The following is a 13,419-nucleotide window of genomic DNA, read 5'->3' as shown; positions in this document are numbered from 1 at the left end:
GGCTCGCTCACCTTCCCGCCGCCAAGGAGGCGTACGCCGTCACCACCACCAAGATCTCCGTCACCACAACCTCTCATACTGTCGCCTGTCAGAGTTCCCTCTCCGCACAAGCAAACGAACACCAGTCATTCATCCAGGTACAGTAACTACACAGCAAATTATACCTGCGTGATCACTATTGTCCATGAGCATAAACGTAAATGTAACGTTATGATTACAGAAAGTGAGCTTATTTTAAGAACATTTTGGCTAAGCGCATAATGTTTGTTTCAAACTAGCAATGTCGTAACAATTTTTTGGAACTGTTTTCCTGCAGCCCTACAGAGGACGAGGGTATCGAGTACGGGGAGATTTACGGAGTGGAGTACGAGCTGGTTGAAGAGGAAACCCCAGGAGAGGTCCGCCTGGTCCAGTTCGACTACCCGCCGCCCTCTCCCCCTCCCCTGCGCAGGGATGACGAAATCTTGGTCTCCACGACCCCTCCGAAGAGCAGCCCTGTCCAGGAAGCGACACCGCCGGTAAACAGAGCTCCGTCGCCCCCAAAAGAAAACGACTACGGCGTCATCTTCGACTATCCAAAGCTCGTTACTATCACGAACGTTCCCAGTGACCGTGTCCCTCCACCGTCACCTCCCGAACAGACCGCGACCATCGCGGAAGCGGAGCCGGTTGTTAGAAGTGCGGCGCCTTCCTTCAACAGTGCACCGCCACCACACATTGCTGACTATCCCAAGCTGAACGCGAAGAGCGCACCCAGCACCCACGCACCTCCACCTCCCCCTTCATCCATCACCAACTCATCCAAACGATCCACCCCTGAGAGTTACATCTCTGAGGATTTCCCGCCAATGATGATGGAGTCAGCTGAGGTAAAACAATACTAGTATTCCTAGTGTACAAGGATCATCCGTGTCCATAATATCACCAGGGTCCATAATATCGCCACCTTGAGAAATAGTGTGCTTTTAGATATATTTGCTGCAACATACTTTTGGTATGCACTCCTGCACACCTCAAATGTACATACCTAGGGTATGTTGCAGTAAAAATATCTTTAAGCACACTTTTTCTCAAGGTGGCGATATGGACACAGATGTTACATAACTATAATCCCTTTTAGTCTGTTTTACAACTTTTGACTAACGGCAATCATGATCTTTCTCTCTATTGCAAGGTGATGTGACGATGTGTATAGATGACACTTTGCTTTATTTTCCCGTGTTCAGTACAACGCCTTGGTGGCGGGCACACCCTCCCCAGCCCAGTACAGCCCTGTCGTGGCCCTGCCCAGTGGTCAGAAGAAGAAGCTGGGAGTCAGTCAGGAGGTCTACAAGTCCCTCAACTCACTGTCGGACCTGAGGAAGAATAACGGCAAGGACCGCCGGCGGCGGAACACAGACTCACCCCCTGTCATTGTGGACCAGGTCTACGGCAGGCCCATTAAGGTGATGATACTTTTATCCAATTTTTGTCTTCTTTCTATTAAAGGATACAGTGTCTTGATCTGAAACTCAGTAAGGCAGACAAGAGGCGTTAAAAATGACTAGCTATAGTTCAACTAAAATATGTACAAAATGTATATACTACAAATTCCTGTTTTTTCATGGTACTTTTATGTTCGCTGTTTTCGTGGTACCGCGAACTTATCATTACCGTTACAAATAATTCGTCGACTTTCTTTTTTCTGCACCTGTCGCCGTCGTGAACATATAATTCTTCTCAGACCGTGAACTTTTGCTACCGTGAATATTAAGTGAATTACAGTATCTGTAGAAATAGGCCGACTGTTTTCTGACGATGCCGTGTGTTACAACAGGTCCTGCCGACCACCATGGACCACATCACGCCGGAGACGGAGCGGCAGATGAAGCAGGCGGCCCAGCGCATCGCGAAGAGCGAGCGGCTGCTGCAGGTGATGAAGCAGCTGTCTGACCGCACCCTCAGCCACGCCTGCCAGTGTGAGAAACTGGAGGACCCGGCGGACAAGGACCTGGCAGAGCTGGTGCAGACTGGCACCACCGTGCGGCCAGGTCGGTCGGCAGAAACCTTACATGAATTTTTCATTTATTACAAGTATTTACATCCATGAAATCCATTTACAGATGGTCATCACCATGCGTAAATTCTACAAAAGCCCTAAACATTCATGGAGGTATGAGATCGCCGAACTCTGGTTTTCTCTAGTTGTTTGCGTCAACCTTTTGTAACATCTACAAGCCAGGAAACTCTAAAGTTTTCCACCCGAGCTACACGTACTCTTAAGCTTTGAGTCAAGTACTAGTTTGAGAACATGATCCCCTTCTACCTCGCTGCCAAATGGTATCTGTATATGTACAGTAGACACAGTTCTCTATTCTATGGTTGCAATCGACATGTTCATTTTCCATAGTACGAAAATATATTCGTGGCAGTTGTATATTGAATTTTCTTGGAGATATTTCTCGGACTTCTCAAGTCACGGCAACACCGTTTACATTTTTAACGTTAGTCAAAGTAATAAAACAATTTCTTTTTTCTATGCTCATCTTGAACAGGAGGAGACATACTGATCGACAAGCTGTCAGACGAACTTCAGGACTTGTACAAGCAAAGGCCGGGCGTGTTCAACAAGCAGCCGGGACCCTGGTACCGGAACGTCAACACGGCCATGCGGGACACCTACAACACACTCATCATACACCTGGTGCACATGAAGGCTTCTCTCAACGATCTGAGCAAGGCTATGGAAGAATACAAGAAAGGTAAAGACAAAAGATATCATTTCCATTGCCGAATGTCTTAAGAGGAAAGATTGAGTAAAAAAAGCATACACAGGAAAATACTGCGTAAAAGTAAGATTGATAAGTACATTTGTCCTTTTCTTCAGACATTTATACGTTGAACAGGTGGTCGTTTCTTACTTCTTCAAATGTAGACTGTATACAAAAAGATCCAAACTATTTCACTAGAAGTAGTAATCTTATTTACCCTACTCATGGCATGATATATAAAACCATAAAGATCGATATCATGGCACTTCAAACCTCTTTAAATATCAGATGTAGAAACTTAAGAACTATTTATTACTACACAACACAAGTCAGATTCTTATTTTCCGTCTGGTTTACCCACAAGGTTTAAAGGAGGCAAAGAAAAGGTTACGATGAGGTGAGTGATCGTACGTACTGCCTGGTGCGATCAGACACAGGGTAGCTTGGGCATTGCTGCGACGCTAAGCCAAGGGAACAGGAGCAGGTGCTTAAAAATGCAAATCACGAACCAGCCTTTATTTTCAACTGTTTCCCTCAACTGCTGTGTGCAAAGGGTCGTAGGTTTCGCATAATTGGTACAGGTTGGAGCGCATTCCAGTCCCAAATCGCACCCCTATTGTACGGATTTCCCTCAACTGCTGTGTGCAAAGGGTCGTAGGTTTTGCATACTAGTAATTGGTACAGGTTGTGGCTGTAGAAAAACCTTCAGCTTCCTCTGCGTAGAATCTAAAATCTTTGCAAAGTTTATATTACAAGATATCATCAATATTTCGTGTCTTGTTGCAGATAACCAGTTGAAGAATGCGTACCTGGCCAGGCGCAAAGAAGGGGAGGAAAACCAGCGCTGAACATCAAGTCCACTGTTCTACCAAAGACCACCGCTGGGGTTCTGGCGGCCGCCGTATCTTCTCATATTATTTATAGCTTCCAATATTCAAGCTTAAGAAATGAACATGAAGTTAGCTCATTTATATGGTGACATATACACAGATTGTTGTACATATTGTACATAACCATACTCACAAAACAGCAATGGCTTAATACTATAGAAACATGTTGTCATGAATTAGTTCAGTACTATTTCCCTGCACCACAATATATCAAGAGTTTCCTGACTACATAACCAGTAGAAACTGGAACATGTTGACAACACGGACACGAGTTTGGACAAACTGTGCCATGTAAGTCAGTCAGTTAGCATGTAGCGCAATATTGTTGGATTTCAACTGACTTCAGATAGAAAATGTGTCAATTGTATATTCACATAGTCCTGGTAAACTAGGCGTATTGTATACAAGTTTATTTTGTGAACATCATGTCATGATCAGTTCGGAGGCGAGAGTTGGTTTTTGAAATTTCTTGAAAGTGCAGAACAAAATGGCAGCATAATCAAGAACGGTGACAGAGGGAAACATTATCGTAGATACTGTACCGGAAATGGGCTAGTTTATAATCTAGAGGCTAGGTATAATTTAAAGATAACAAATGACAGGTTTCTTCCTGTATTCTGAACTCAGGAAAACACGTGCCTTCATATTTCGGCAAATGTGTAGCCCTTGAAAACAATGTACAGAAACTAGAAAAGTAAAAATTAAATGCATAATGTTTACCTTCACATGTTCTAACTTTAAGTTACCAAACTACATACTACTACATGAATATGTACAGCTCTGTTTACTGTAACTCAAACACTTTCGTATATAATGCATGGTGAGCAGCCAAACGAGGTCTGTCATGCTACAAAATGTAACCTAACACCACAGGGTGTTACTATGTTACCATGGTGACAGACGTCAGGTTCAGGTCATTGACCTTATTTGTTTGGAGAAAAAGAAGAGAAAGAAACTGAGCAAAAACAATGTTTTCCTTCTGCGAAGGTAAACATGAATATAAGCATAATTAGTTTTTCCTACTACATGTACTACATTTTTTCTATGTTCTTTGGTTGTTGGGGTGACTGAGGTATTCAGAAATAATAAAGCGATACAAAACCAGTGAATTTGCCACACATGGGGAGTATCTTCGTCTTATGTATAGATTTATGGAATTTTATGGGGTGAAGTGCAATTCCAATAATAAAGGCAGGCAAACAGAAGTAGTACTAGTACATATATCATTATAGCTTTAATAAAGCTTTAGGCAATAGAAGAAAAGTTGATGGATTATGGATATACAAGCAGTTAATTCCAGCTGTAAATTCATGTTGTTTCTTTTATATTGGAATAAACAGGAGTTGAGAATTAAAATTACTGTAATGTCTAATTGCGTGTACGTGTATTTCCATTGGTTTCAATGTGTGCCGTTTCAGAGAACGAATATCAACAAAGCAAAACCTCCCCGGTAATGCTGGGGTCACATTTCCAAGCCGGGGCCCGGCCGGGCTGTTTCAATAAACGAAAAATCACCAATTTTCATCAAGAATATACGTAGTTAGTTCCATTGTTGATATTTTTCAACCTTTCTGTGCTTTGTTGCGTTTTATACCATATTTTTCGTTCCAAATGACTACCCGGCCGGGCCCCGGTTTGGAAATGTGACCTAAGCATAAGATGTTACTTAAAGATACATTGTATTCTCAAGCTGTGAATAAACAGGGCCATAAGCTGGGCTCTTTGGACAATTACTAGACTACTTGTAAATTTGCATTACAAAACCTGCCACTTGGAGCGCATTCCAGTCCCAAATCGCACCCCTATTGTACGGTGTTTGTGATGAAAAAAAATTAAATACCCCCAGGTAAACCTTACACAAGAGACACCTGATTGCATCAACGTATTTTGCTTTCTTTTAGCTTCCTTGAGATAATTTTCTTATCAACTGTGATCATCTGTCCTGATAATACTGGACTGGGCAAGAGACTCAGACATGGTCTCTTGGCGATAGAGCTCTTCACCATTACTACAAAATCGTAATAAAGGTTACATTATAGTATGCCAAAGGTCTCAGATTCCAGTGTAATCACCTGTAATAACCTCGGTCCTTGCACCATGTTCCTCCATCCGCCCCCCTCCCCTTTAAATTTGTATATTTTACGCCGTAAGAAACATGATATTCCTTCCCAACCTGTAACAGTCACGGTCTAACACTCAACAGCAATGCCAAACCTTGGTTGGTACACCGAGCACGTCGAACACCTGTATTTATTTACATTAACACAGTATGTGATAAGTTTGTATTTTTTTTCCTACGGGGTCACCGGGGCGTTCTCATCATTGTCTGTAGGGGGCGTGGGGCACTTCAGGCAGTCCGACTTGCTCGGTAGGTTGCTTTGCATAAATTTGCACTGGGCCGGGCTACGGAGCAGGTCTCAACATTATCAACAAACAACAGGAAACTGTAAGCACATTTCTATTCTTTACTTTTCTTAAGTGTGTAGTGTACGCGACTATGTGTAGCGTACTTTATCAGAGTGGTAACATATGTATGACCGTATAGTCATTATGAGTTAAAGTTTTGCGATTGCTGGTCAATGAGTTAACTCGAACGACTAGGTAAGGCCAATATGGCGGCTTCGGCGGCCCAGTCATGTGTAAGACATCTTGTCATTCTTCTCGTTCGGGTCAGAGTTTGTCTTCTAATACGTTACCTCGAACAACCCATACTAGGGTATTGCTTAACATGCTGCTTTGTTTACTCAAAATTCCATCACATAGAATGTTGTGGCACCTGCTAGATTTGTCAGAAGCAGAGGTTTGTTTAGCATTGTGTTAATGTGTGTGTCTGAGAAACAGACATGCCGCATGCCTGGAATCGCCAAAGAAATTATCTAGAATCAAGAAAACATCACCTTTGTTGTCAATACGTCGCAACAAACATAACGCTAAGCTTTTACTGCTAACGTTACCTCAGTCTACTAACAGTCAATATTCTGATTGCAATGTACTGATTTAAATACACATGTACACGCACGTGTATGCACACAGTCACACACACGAACAGAAGCACACCATTAGTTGACCACTTACGTGTATGAATACACAAGGCCATTATACGGTATATAATGTCCTTGGAATATATAATACTACATTTTGTAACATCTTCATGGGGCCCCCACTCCAAAATATCAAGTTGAAAATGTACATCACTGACAATAGATTGACCAGACGCTCTAATTACAGAAGAGAAGCCGACAGAACAGCTCCAGCCATGCGGGACCGGGTAAAGAAGAAGCTGGAGGAGGCCCGCGGGCCGCTGGTCAAGGAGATGCAGCCCCTGCCGGTCTTCGGACTGCTGTTCCAAAACGGCATCCTGACGTCTGACCAACTGGACGACATCCTTCCGCACAAGGAACGTCTGCAGCTGAACGAGAAGGTCCTGGACGAGCTGCCCACCAAGGGGGACGAGGCCTTCAACGTCTTCACGTTTGCCCTGAACGAGCATCATCAGCCTCAGCTCAAGGAGCTGTTGGAGAAAGGTACGGGGTATAGGAGACTAGACAACAACATATACTCTTTACATTAGCTAATAGTACATATGTAGAATGACAGTATTCTCTGAGACTTTTTTTCTATTCAAGTTGTAACCACGGGTTTCGATGATTTATTCCATAACTACGTCAATGATGATTCCATGTTATGGTTAATGCTGGAGTATTATCAGGAGGAGTCTCCATCTGTTATTGTGTTAAGATGAGATTTACTCCCTATCTATACTTGCTGTGGTTAATGTTTTGTGCATCAGCTCCTATTGGGCTGCGTGTTAAGTGGGCTGGTGTAAGAATAAACTGTTTCTCTCTCTTTTATAGATGATGGTGTGGGATCGCCCCATGCCGACAAGGGTAAAAGCAAGCTCTACGCGGGCATTTAGTTGGTGTGGGTTTAGAAGCAAATGCAAGAGTTGGTTCGGATAGTGTTAAGTTTGGTTGTGTGGTCTTTTTTCCTGTGCTCGTCTTGTTTCTGTATACGTAACGACTTTGGAATTATATCTTTCTCGATCCCACTCCGTATTCAGAAGAATCATTAAAATGTACACACCTAACATTATATGTATCTATCCTAATAAGACGCATGAAATTCACACCCTTTTTTGTCTCGTTAAACCCGAAAGCATGTTGCGATGTGAACTGTATTCTCAAACTTTTATTCTAGCATTTTAATCAAAAGCGACACAGCAGGAGTGTAGTCTTGTAACGTTATCTACATGTATGGTTGGTTGGTTGGATAGTTGATTGGATGGATGGATGACTGGCCGTGGATGGATGGATGCATGGTTGTTTGCTTGGTTTGTTGATTGATTTGTTTGTTTGTTTGTTGGTTGGTTAGTTGGATGATTGATTGGTGACTGCACAGTCAATAATTGACTACTCTTTAATCCCCACAGAGTACGATCCATCCTACCCAACTTCTCCAGAACCAATAACCAAGTTAATCGGCACGGTACGTTGTATAGTTTTGCTGCTATTGCACATAACACTTTAACACCAACAGTGCCAAAAATACACGGGAGTACGAAAGTATTAGAGAGCTATTTTTTTACCTAAGTTAACACAGGGGTTGATAACCTTCAGGCTCTATCCAATTCCTTTTAAAATTGCTCATCTATAGATGGCTCAGAGTAATATCTTAGATCACATCTCTATATAGAGAATGACTAATTCTTAAAAAGTTCCTAGTCGACATCTAAGACACTTTTTCTATTGAGATGTTTACTTACGGATAATGTATGACTGATGACCACCACTCTTTTCCCCACAGATCCCCCTGGCCAAGAACAAGATGAACCCGGTCCTACAGGACAGGCTGGAACAGCGCCGCGAGCGGATCGTGAGTGAGATGCAGCCCCTCACGCTCTTCGGCCTGTTCCACCAGAACAAGGTGTTTGACCTGGACGACATGGACAGACTCCTGCCGCCGGGAGAGCGCGAGAAGGTCAACGAACGACTGCTGGATATCCTTCCCGAAAGGTACGATTTTTTTATCCTGGAATGATATCGATGGCAAGCCGTGTGGTCGTGTGGCGTAACGGCAACTAGAGAGGTCCCGAGTTCGAATTCTCCATTCACACCAACCTTGTGCCCTTCGGAAAGGCACTTAACACGACTTTCCTCACTTCGCTCAGGTGAAAATGAGTATGCCACATTGTGTTTCACATAGGCTTCCAAAGTGTTAAGATAAACTTTCATCTTCCCTAAAACCATCTGTCATTACAGAGATGACCAAGGGTACGACATCCTGAAGTTTGCCCTGGAAGAAAGCGACCAAGATCACCTGTTGAAATACATGGACGGGAAGAAGACGCAGCCGACCGGGACAGGGACCGGGACCGGGCCACGGCCAGATGTGCTTAGTATGTCTGTCTTGTTATCTTCCTGTCTGCTTAGTTCTTCCATCCGCACCCCTCACCCCGTTAATCATTGCCAATGATAAATTTCCGAAAGGAATGCTTTGACCCTATGCCGTGTCATTGCAATTGTGTATATTGTGTAGTATCACATGCATTGTTCAAATCTTCCTTTACAGGGGATTCGGATGGGAGGCAAACAAATGGGTACATGACATTCCCGAAATCCGCAGACGAAGCCCATTCAGGCAAAGAGCCGGGTTTTCCCTCCCAAGACCCGGGGTTCCCGGTAGAAGCCCCTCGGCACGCAGACGAAGCTCACTCTGCTCGACTTCCCGAGTTCTCCAGCGAGAGGCCGCGACATCTCGGCCCAGGACCGCTCGAAACTCCCAGGTATGCCGACGAGGCTCACTCCGCACCGCCGCCTGGGTTCTCAGAGGGATCGTCGCCATTCTCCCGCCCAGAGAAACAAAGCTACAAGGGGTCTCCTCGCTCCAGCGACAACTCCACCGACCCCTCCCTCAATCGTGAGGGACTGTCTGCCTCCACCGGCGAGATCCCGCGGAAACGTACCTTCACGGAGAAGGTCAAGGACTACATGGACGAGAAGTTCGGAGGGAAGAAGAAGGATTGGCAGGGATCATCCTCGAGTATTTCCGACCAAGATCTGCCCACGCAGCCCAAGTTCGCCGGGTCCGAGCCCGACCTACGAATGCGGAAACCCAAGAAGGGCCACGTGAGCTTCGAGCCTCTTGATGTAGATGGTGTGGAGGAGTCACGTTGGAAGAGTGGGCAGCCGACCATTGATAAGCCGAAGTGGACCAAGCCATCGGTCGACCTGAAGGCACCGAATTGGAGCTTCAGGAAATCAAAAGGTGATGCCGATGTCAATGCCGAAGTCGAGTCTCCTGATTACGAGGGTCCAGAGGTTGACAAACCATCACGATGGAGCATTAAAAAACCAAACTGGAAGGCACCTGAGTTCAACTTGAAGAAACCAAGTTTTGAAGGGCCTGACATCAAGAAGCCATCTCTCGACCTAGAAGCACCGAATTGGGGTTCCAAAGGTGATGTCGATGTCGAGTCTCCTAATTATGAGGGTCCAGAGGTTGACAAGCCATCACGATGGAGCATTAAGAAACCAAACTGGAAGGCACCTGAGTTCAACTTGAAGAAACCAAGTTTTGAAGGGCCTGACATCAAGAAGCCATCTCTCGACCTACAAGCGCCGAGTTGGGGTTCAAAAGGTGATGCCGATGTCGAGTCTCCTGACTACGAGGGCCCAGAGGTTGACAAGCCGTCACGATGGAGCTTGAAGAAACCAAGCTTCAAATCGCCCAATCTTAACGTGAAGAAACCCAACCTGGAGATGCCGGATGTCAACATGTCGAGACCGCATCTTTCCGCACCAGACATCAGCTTCCAAAAGCCAAGGTTTGAGGGCAATGGACCAGAACTCAAGAGTCCGCCGAAATGGGGTTTCAAGAGACCAGACTGGAGCTTTAGGAAGTCCTCCAACGACTTGGATTCGCCCAACGACAACGACGTGAGCATCGAAGGCGGCGACGTAAACATGTCCGCTCCGAACGTCCAGCTGCAGAGGTCTGATGAAGTGCACGCCGACCCCAGGGTCAAGGCGAAGATGCCGTTTGTCGACTCCGGTCACGAACCCGGTACATCGTCAGATTCCGATGACGACGACATCGATAGGAGGAAGAGGTCCTCTTTCCTGGATCGGTTCTTCCGCAAGTCAAGGGAAGACCTGTCCGCTCCGGACAAGACCACGGGCAAACCGACCAAAACGTCCGATAAACAGACAGTGACGCCCGAGATGGAGAAGGAAATGAAAGAGGCCGCTGCAAGGTGAGTGTAGCGACGTTTCAAGATCTGCAAATAACTTATTGTGTCTAAACAAATTAATTGGTGTTCATTGTTTGCCAAAGGCCATATACAATCCCTTCAACACTAACTACAGTTGCTAACGACTTGACTGCCATTGTTCCCATAATAGAATCGCCAAGAATGAGCGCATGCTGAAACTCCTGCACGACATGACAGACAAAGCTCTGTACCACGCTGTGAAGAAGGAGAACTTGGAGGACAAAGGACAAAAAGACCTGGCCAAGCTCATCCGTACCCCGGGGAAGGAACCTAGGAATGGTGCGTAATGGGCGTTCATGTCCTTTCTACGGTTTTATTGCATATGGGCAAAAGTTGGGCAAGTAACCCTGCACCTGGTATTGTATATGTATAGTCTATATCATCGGACATTGTATGCCATGAATGCCGGAAAAACTATGCTAGGGTCTCGTTTGTTGGGTAAAGATTTAGAAACATTGATGATCAAACTTCCGCGACTTACGACTCTACCAAATATTGCATTCTTTGAGAACTGACGGTATAATCCGATGACACCACAGATGAGGGTGTGGTGCTCCTGGACAAGATGACGGAGGAACTGCAATACCTACAGAAGCAGCGCACCAGTGATCAGGTCCAGGCGCCGGCCTGGTACGCGAACGTCAACACGGCCATGCACGACACCTACAACACGCTGATGCTGCAGACCATCTCCACCAGGAGCGCTCTGGCCGAGCTGGAGAGCACGCTCAAGATGTACCGCAGAGGTCAGCTCACAACACTAAATATCCTACAAAACTACTTCTGTCTTTAACTTCATGCAAGACCAATATGATAATAGTAATAATAATTGAGGGGTCGTGTGGCGTAGCGGCAGACAATTCAGCTCAGAACCAAGAGGTCCGAATTCGAATCATGTCATGTCACCGATCCATTGGGAAAGGCACTTAACACGACTTTCCTCACTTTACTCAGGTGAAAATGAGTTTACCAGAATGATCATTGTCATGATCGTGGGCATTAAAGAAGAAGATAACTACCACTTTTCTTTCATTTCAATATCATGATTGTGCCTTAAACCTGTTAGTTCCTTTCATATTGAGAGTTTGTTACTGAGAAAACTTATATACTGATTTCATTGGCATTACAAAATCACTAATAAAATGCTATTCATGGCATTTATATCATTTTTGTTACAAACACAGTAATGATTGTCATAGGTTATGTTAAAACACCAGAAGTAATTTTGATAATATTTGACTCTTTCTGACAGATAAACACCTGAGACGATACGTGGACAAGGAGCTGAAATGAACTGGCCAGCATCTTGAAGATTCCACCAGAGAGAAGATAATCTTCCTGGATCTAATAATAGAATAACTGGTCAAGTTTTATGATGTATTACCACCTGTGTGTACAAAACAGAATGTATACAAATGAAGAAATCACAACTAACATAGCAAAGCAAACAGAAGATGGGGAGACGGACACCAATGTAAAACGGGTAAAAAGGAATAATTACAAGTATGGGAACTAGCAATATGTCTAATATCAATGCAGACAGATTTGTACACATAAATTTCATATAAGTGAATTGAATATGTCTTGATATGGTGGATCAGCCCTGGACTGGTCAAAGTATTATTAGTTAACATAAGGCTCATATCTAGGTATAAAGTGTATGGTATACGTACGCATTACGTGGAAATATGATAAACAAATATACCGGGATCTTGTATTGTCAATATAAGATGAAACCAATTCGTGTTTTTGGTTGTAGAATTATGTTGAACATAGAAATGAAAAAGAAAACAGTCTCTCATATTACAGGAGCCGCGAGATACATATTTCTATCATGGGATGAGAAAAATGACTAAAAAAATCTTTAAAAACACTAAGAAGGAAACAAAGTCGAGTATACGAGCGTACATAGAATGCATTGACTTTATCTAATCTAATCTAATCGGATATGGCAATGTTGTATAATTTTGTCACTATTGCGAAAGGTATTAAGGTAAGTGGTCACGGTGTGCATATATGACAGGATATGACGACGTAGGGCACCTGATCACATGACCGAGACGTGCATCATGGGAAGCCAACATGTGCATCATGGGAAGCCAACATGGCGTTGTTATGGGCTGTAATGGAATTGCCACAAAGGCGAAATCCTCAAAGTAATCTATTCCTTGCACACTTGTAATATGAAACATCGTGTATTGGATTGGACTTGCTAATTTATATCTGGCTTAACGAATTGTTGTACCTGATATGAGTCGGGTCTTACGGTGTATCAAAAAGCTATGGGCGATAGGAATAAAGTAAAGGTTGAAAAACATTTGTACCTGGTGTGCTGGTAATGTCTATCATTATTCTCTTGCTCTATACTTGTTTTGAAAGGCGATATATATTCATTCAGATGTGGTCAGATGCCCCATGTATACATCATTATGCCATAACCATCCTTAGCTTTGCAGTAACATTGGAATGTACCACTTATTACAGCCATGACTGTGTAAAGTACAAGCAG

General features: G+C 44.1%; 2 protein-coding genes across 4 annotated transcripts in view; both read left to right on the top strand.

The window, feature by feature from the left end:
- LOC109473360 (proteoglycan 4-like) overlaps positions 1-4,187 on the top strand; it is a 12,979-nt gene extending 8,792 nt beyond the window's left edge. The window contains exons 12-17 of the mRNA XM_019773224.1: positions 16-142; positions 317-869; positions 1,227-1,445; positions 1,817-2,030; positions 2,535-2,741; positions 3,537-4,187. Coding sequence (XP_019628783.1) covers positions 16-142; positions 317-869; positions 1,227-1,445; positions 1,817-2,030; positions 2,535-2,741; positions 3,537-3,598 — 1,382 coding nt within the window. The 3' untranslated portion in view covers positions 3,599-4,187. The remainder of the gene's footprint in view (positions 1-15; positions 143-316; positions 870-1,226; positions 1,446-1,816; positions 2,031-2,534; positions 2,742-3,536) is intronic.
- A 1,788-nt stretch (positions 4,188-5,975) lies between these two features.
- Positions 5,976-13,283, top strand: LOC109473900 (neuroblast differentiation-associated protein AHNAK-like). Of its 3 annotated transcripts, none has more exons than XM_019774050.1 (10): positions 5,976-6,086; positions 6,869-7,164; positions 7,495-7,527; positions 8,070-8,125; positions 8,444-8,652; positions 8,899-9,026; positions 9,209-10,892; positions 11,041-11,189; positions 11,450-11,656; positions 12,163-13,282. In XM_019774050.1, exons 2-10 carry the CDS (start codon positions 6,897-6,899, stop codon positions 12,201-12,203), a joined length of 2,775 nt encoding a protein of 924 aa, XP_019629609.1. In that variant the 5' UTR covers positions 5,976-6,086; positions 6,869-6,896; the 3' UTR covers positions 12,204-13,282. The 3 variants fall into 3 exon arrangements, with proteins under 3 accessions (XP_019629609.1, XP_019629608.1, XP_019629610.1); XM_019774049.1 differs by having other exon boundaries at positions 8,899-9,035; XM_019774051.1 differs by lacking the exon at positions 7,495-7,527 and having other exon boundaries at positions 8,899-9,035; positions 12,163-13,283.
- The last annotated feature ends 136 nt before the right edge of the window (positions 13,284-13,419 follow it).

Source organism: Branchiostoma belcheri, unplaced genomic scaffold, assembly GCF_001625305.1.
Source record: "Branchiostoma belcheri isolate BF01 breed outbred unplaced genomic scaffold, Haploidv18h27 scaffold3, whole genome shotgun sequence".
In the NCBI taxonomy this organism is placed as follows: Eukaryota; Metazoa; Chordata; class Leptocardii; order Amphioxiformes; family Branchiostomatidae; genus Branchiostoma; species Branchiostoma belcheri.
The sequence above is the reverse complement of the archived record's forward strand: the minus strand, read 5'-3'. Positions and strand labels throughout refer to the sequence as shown.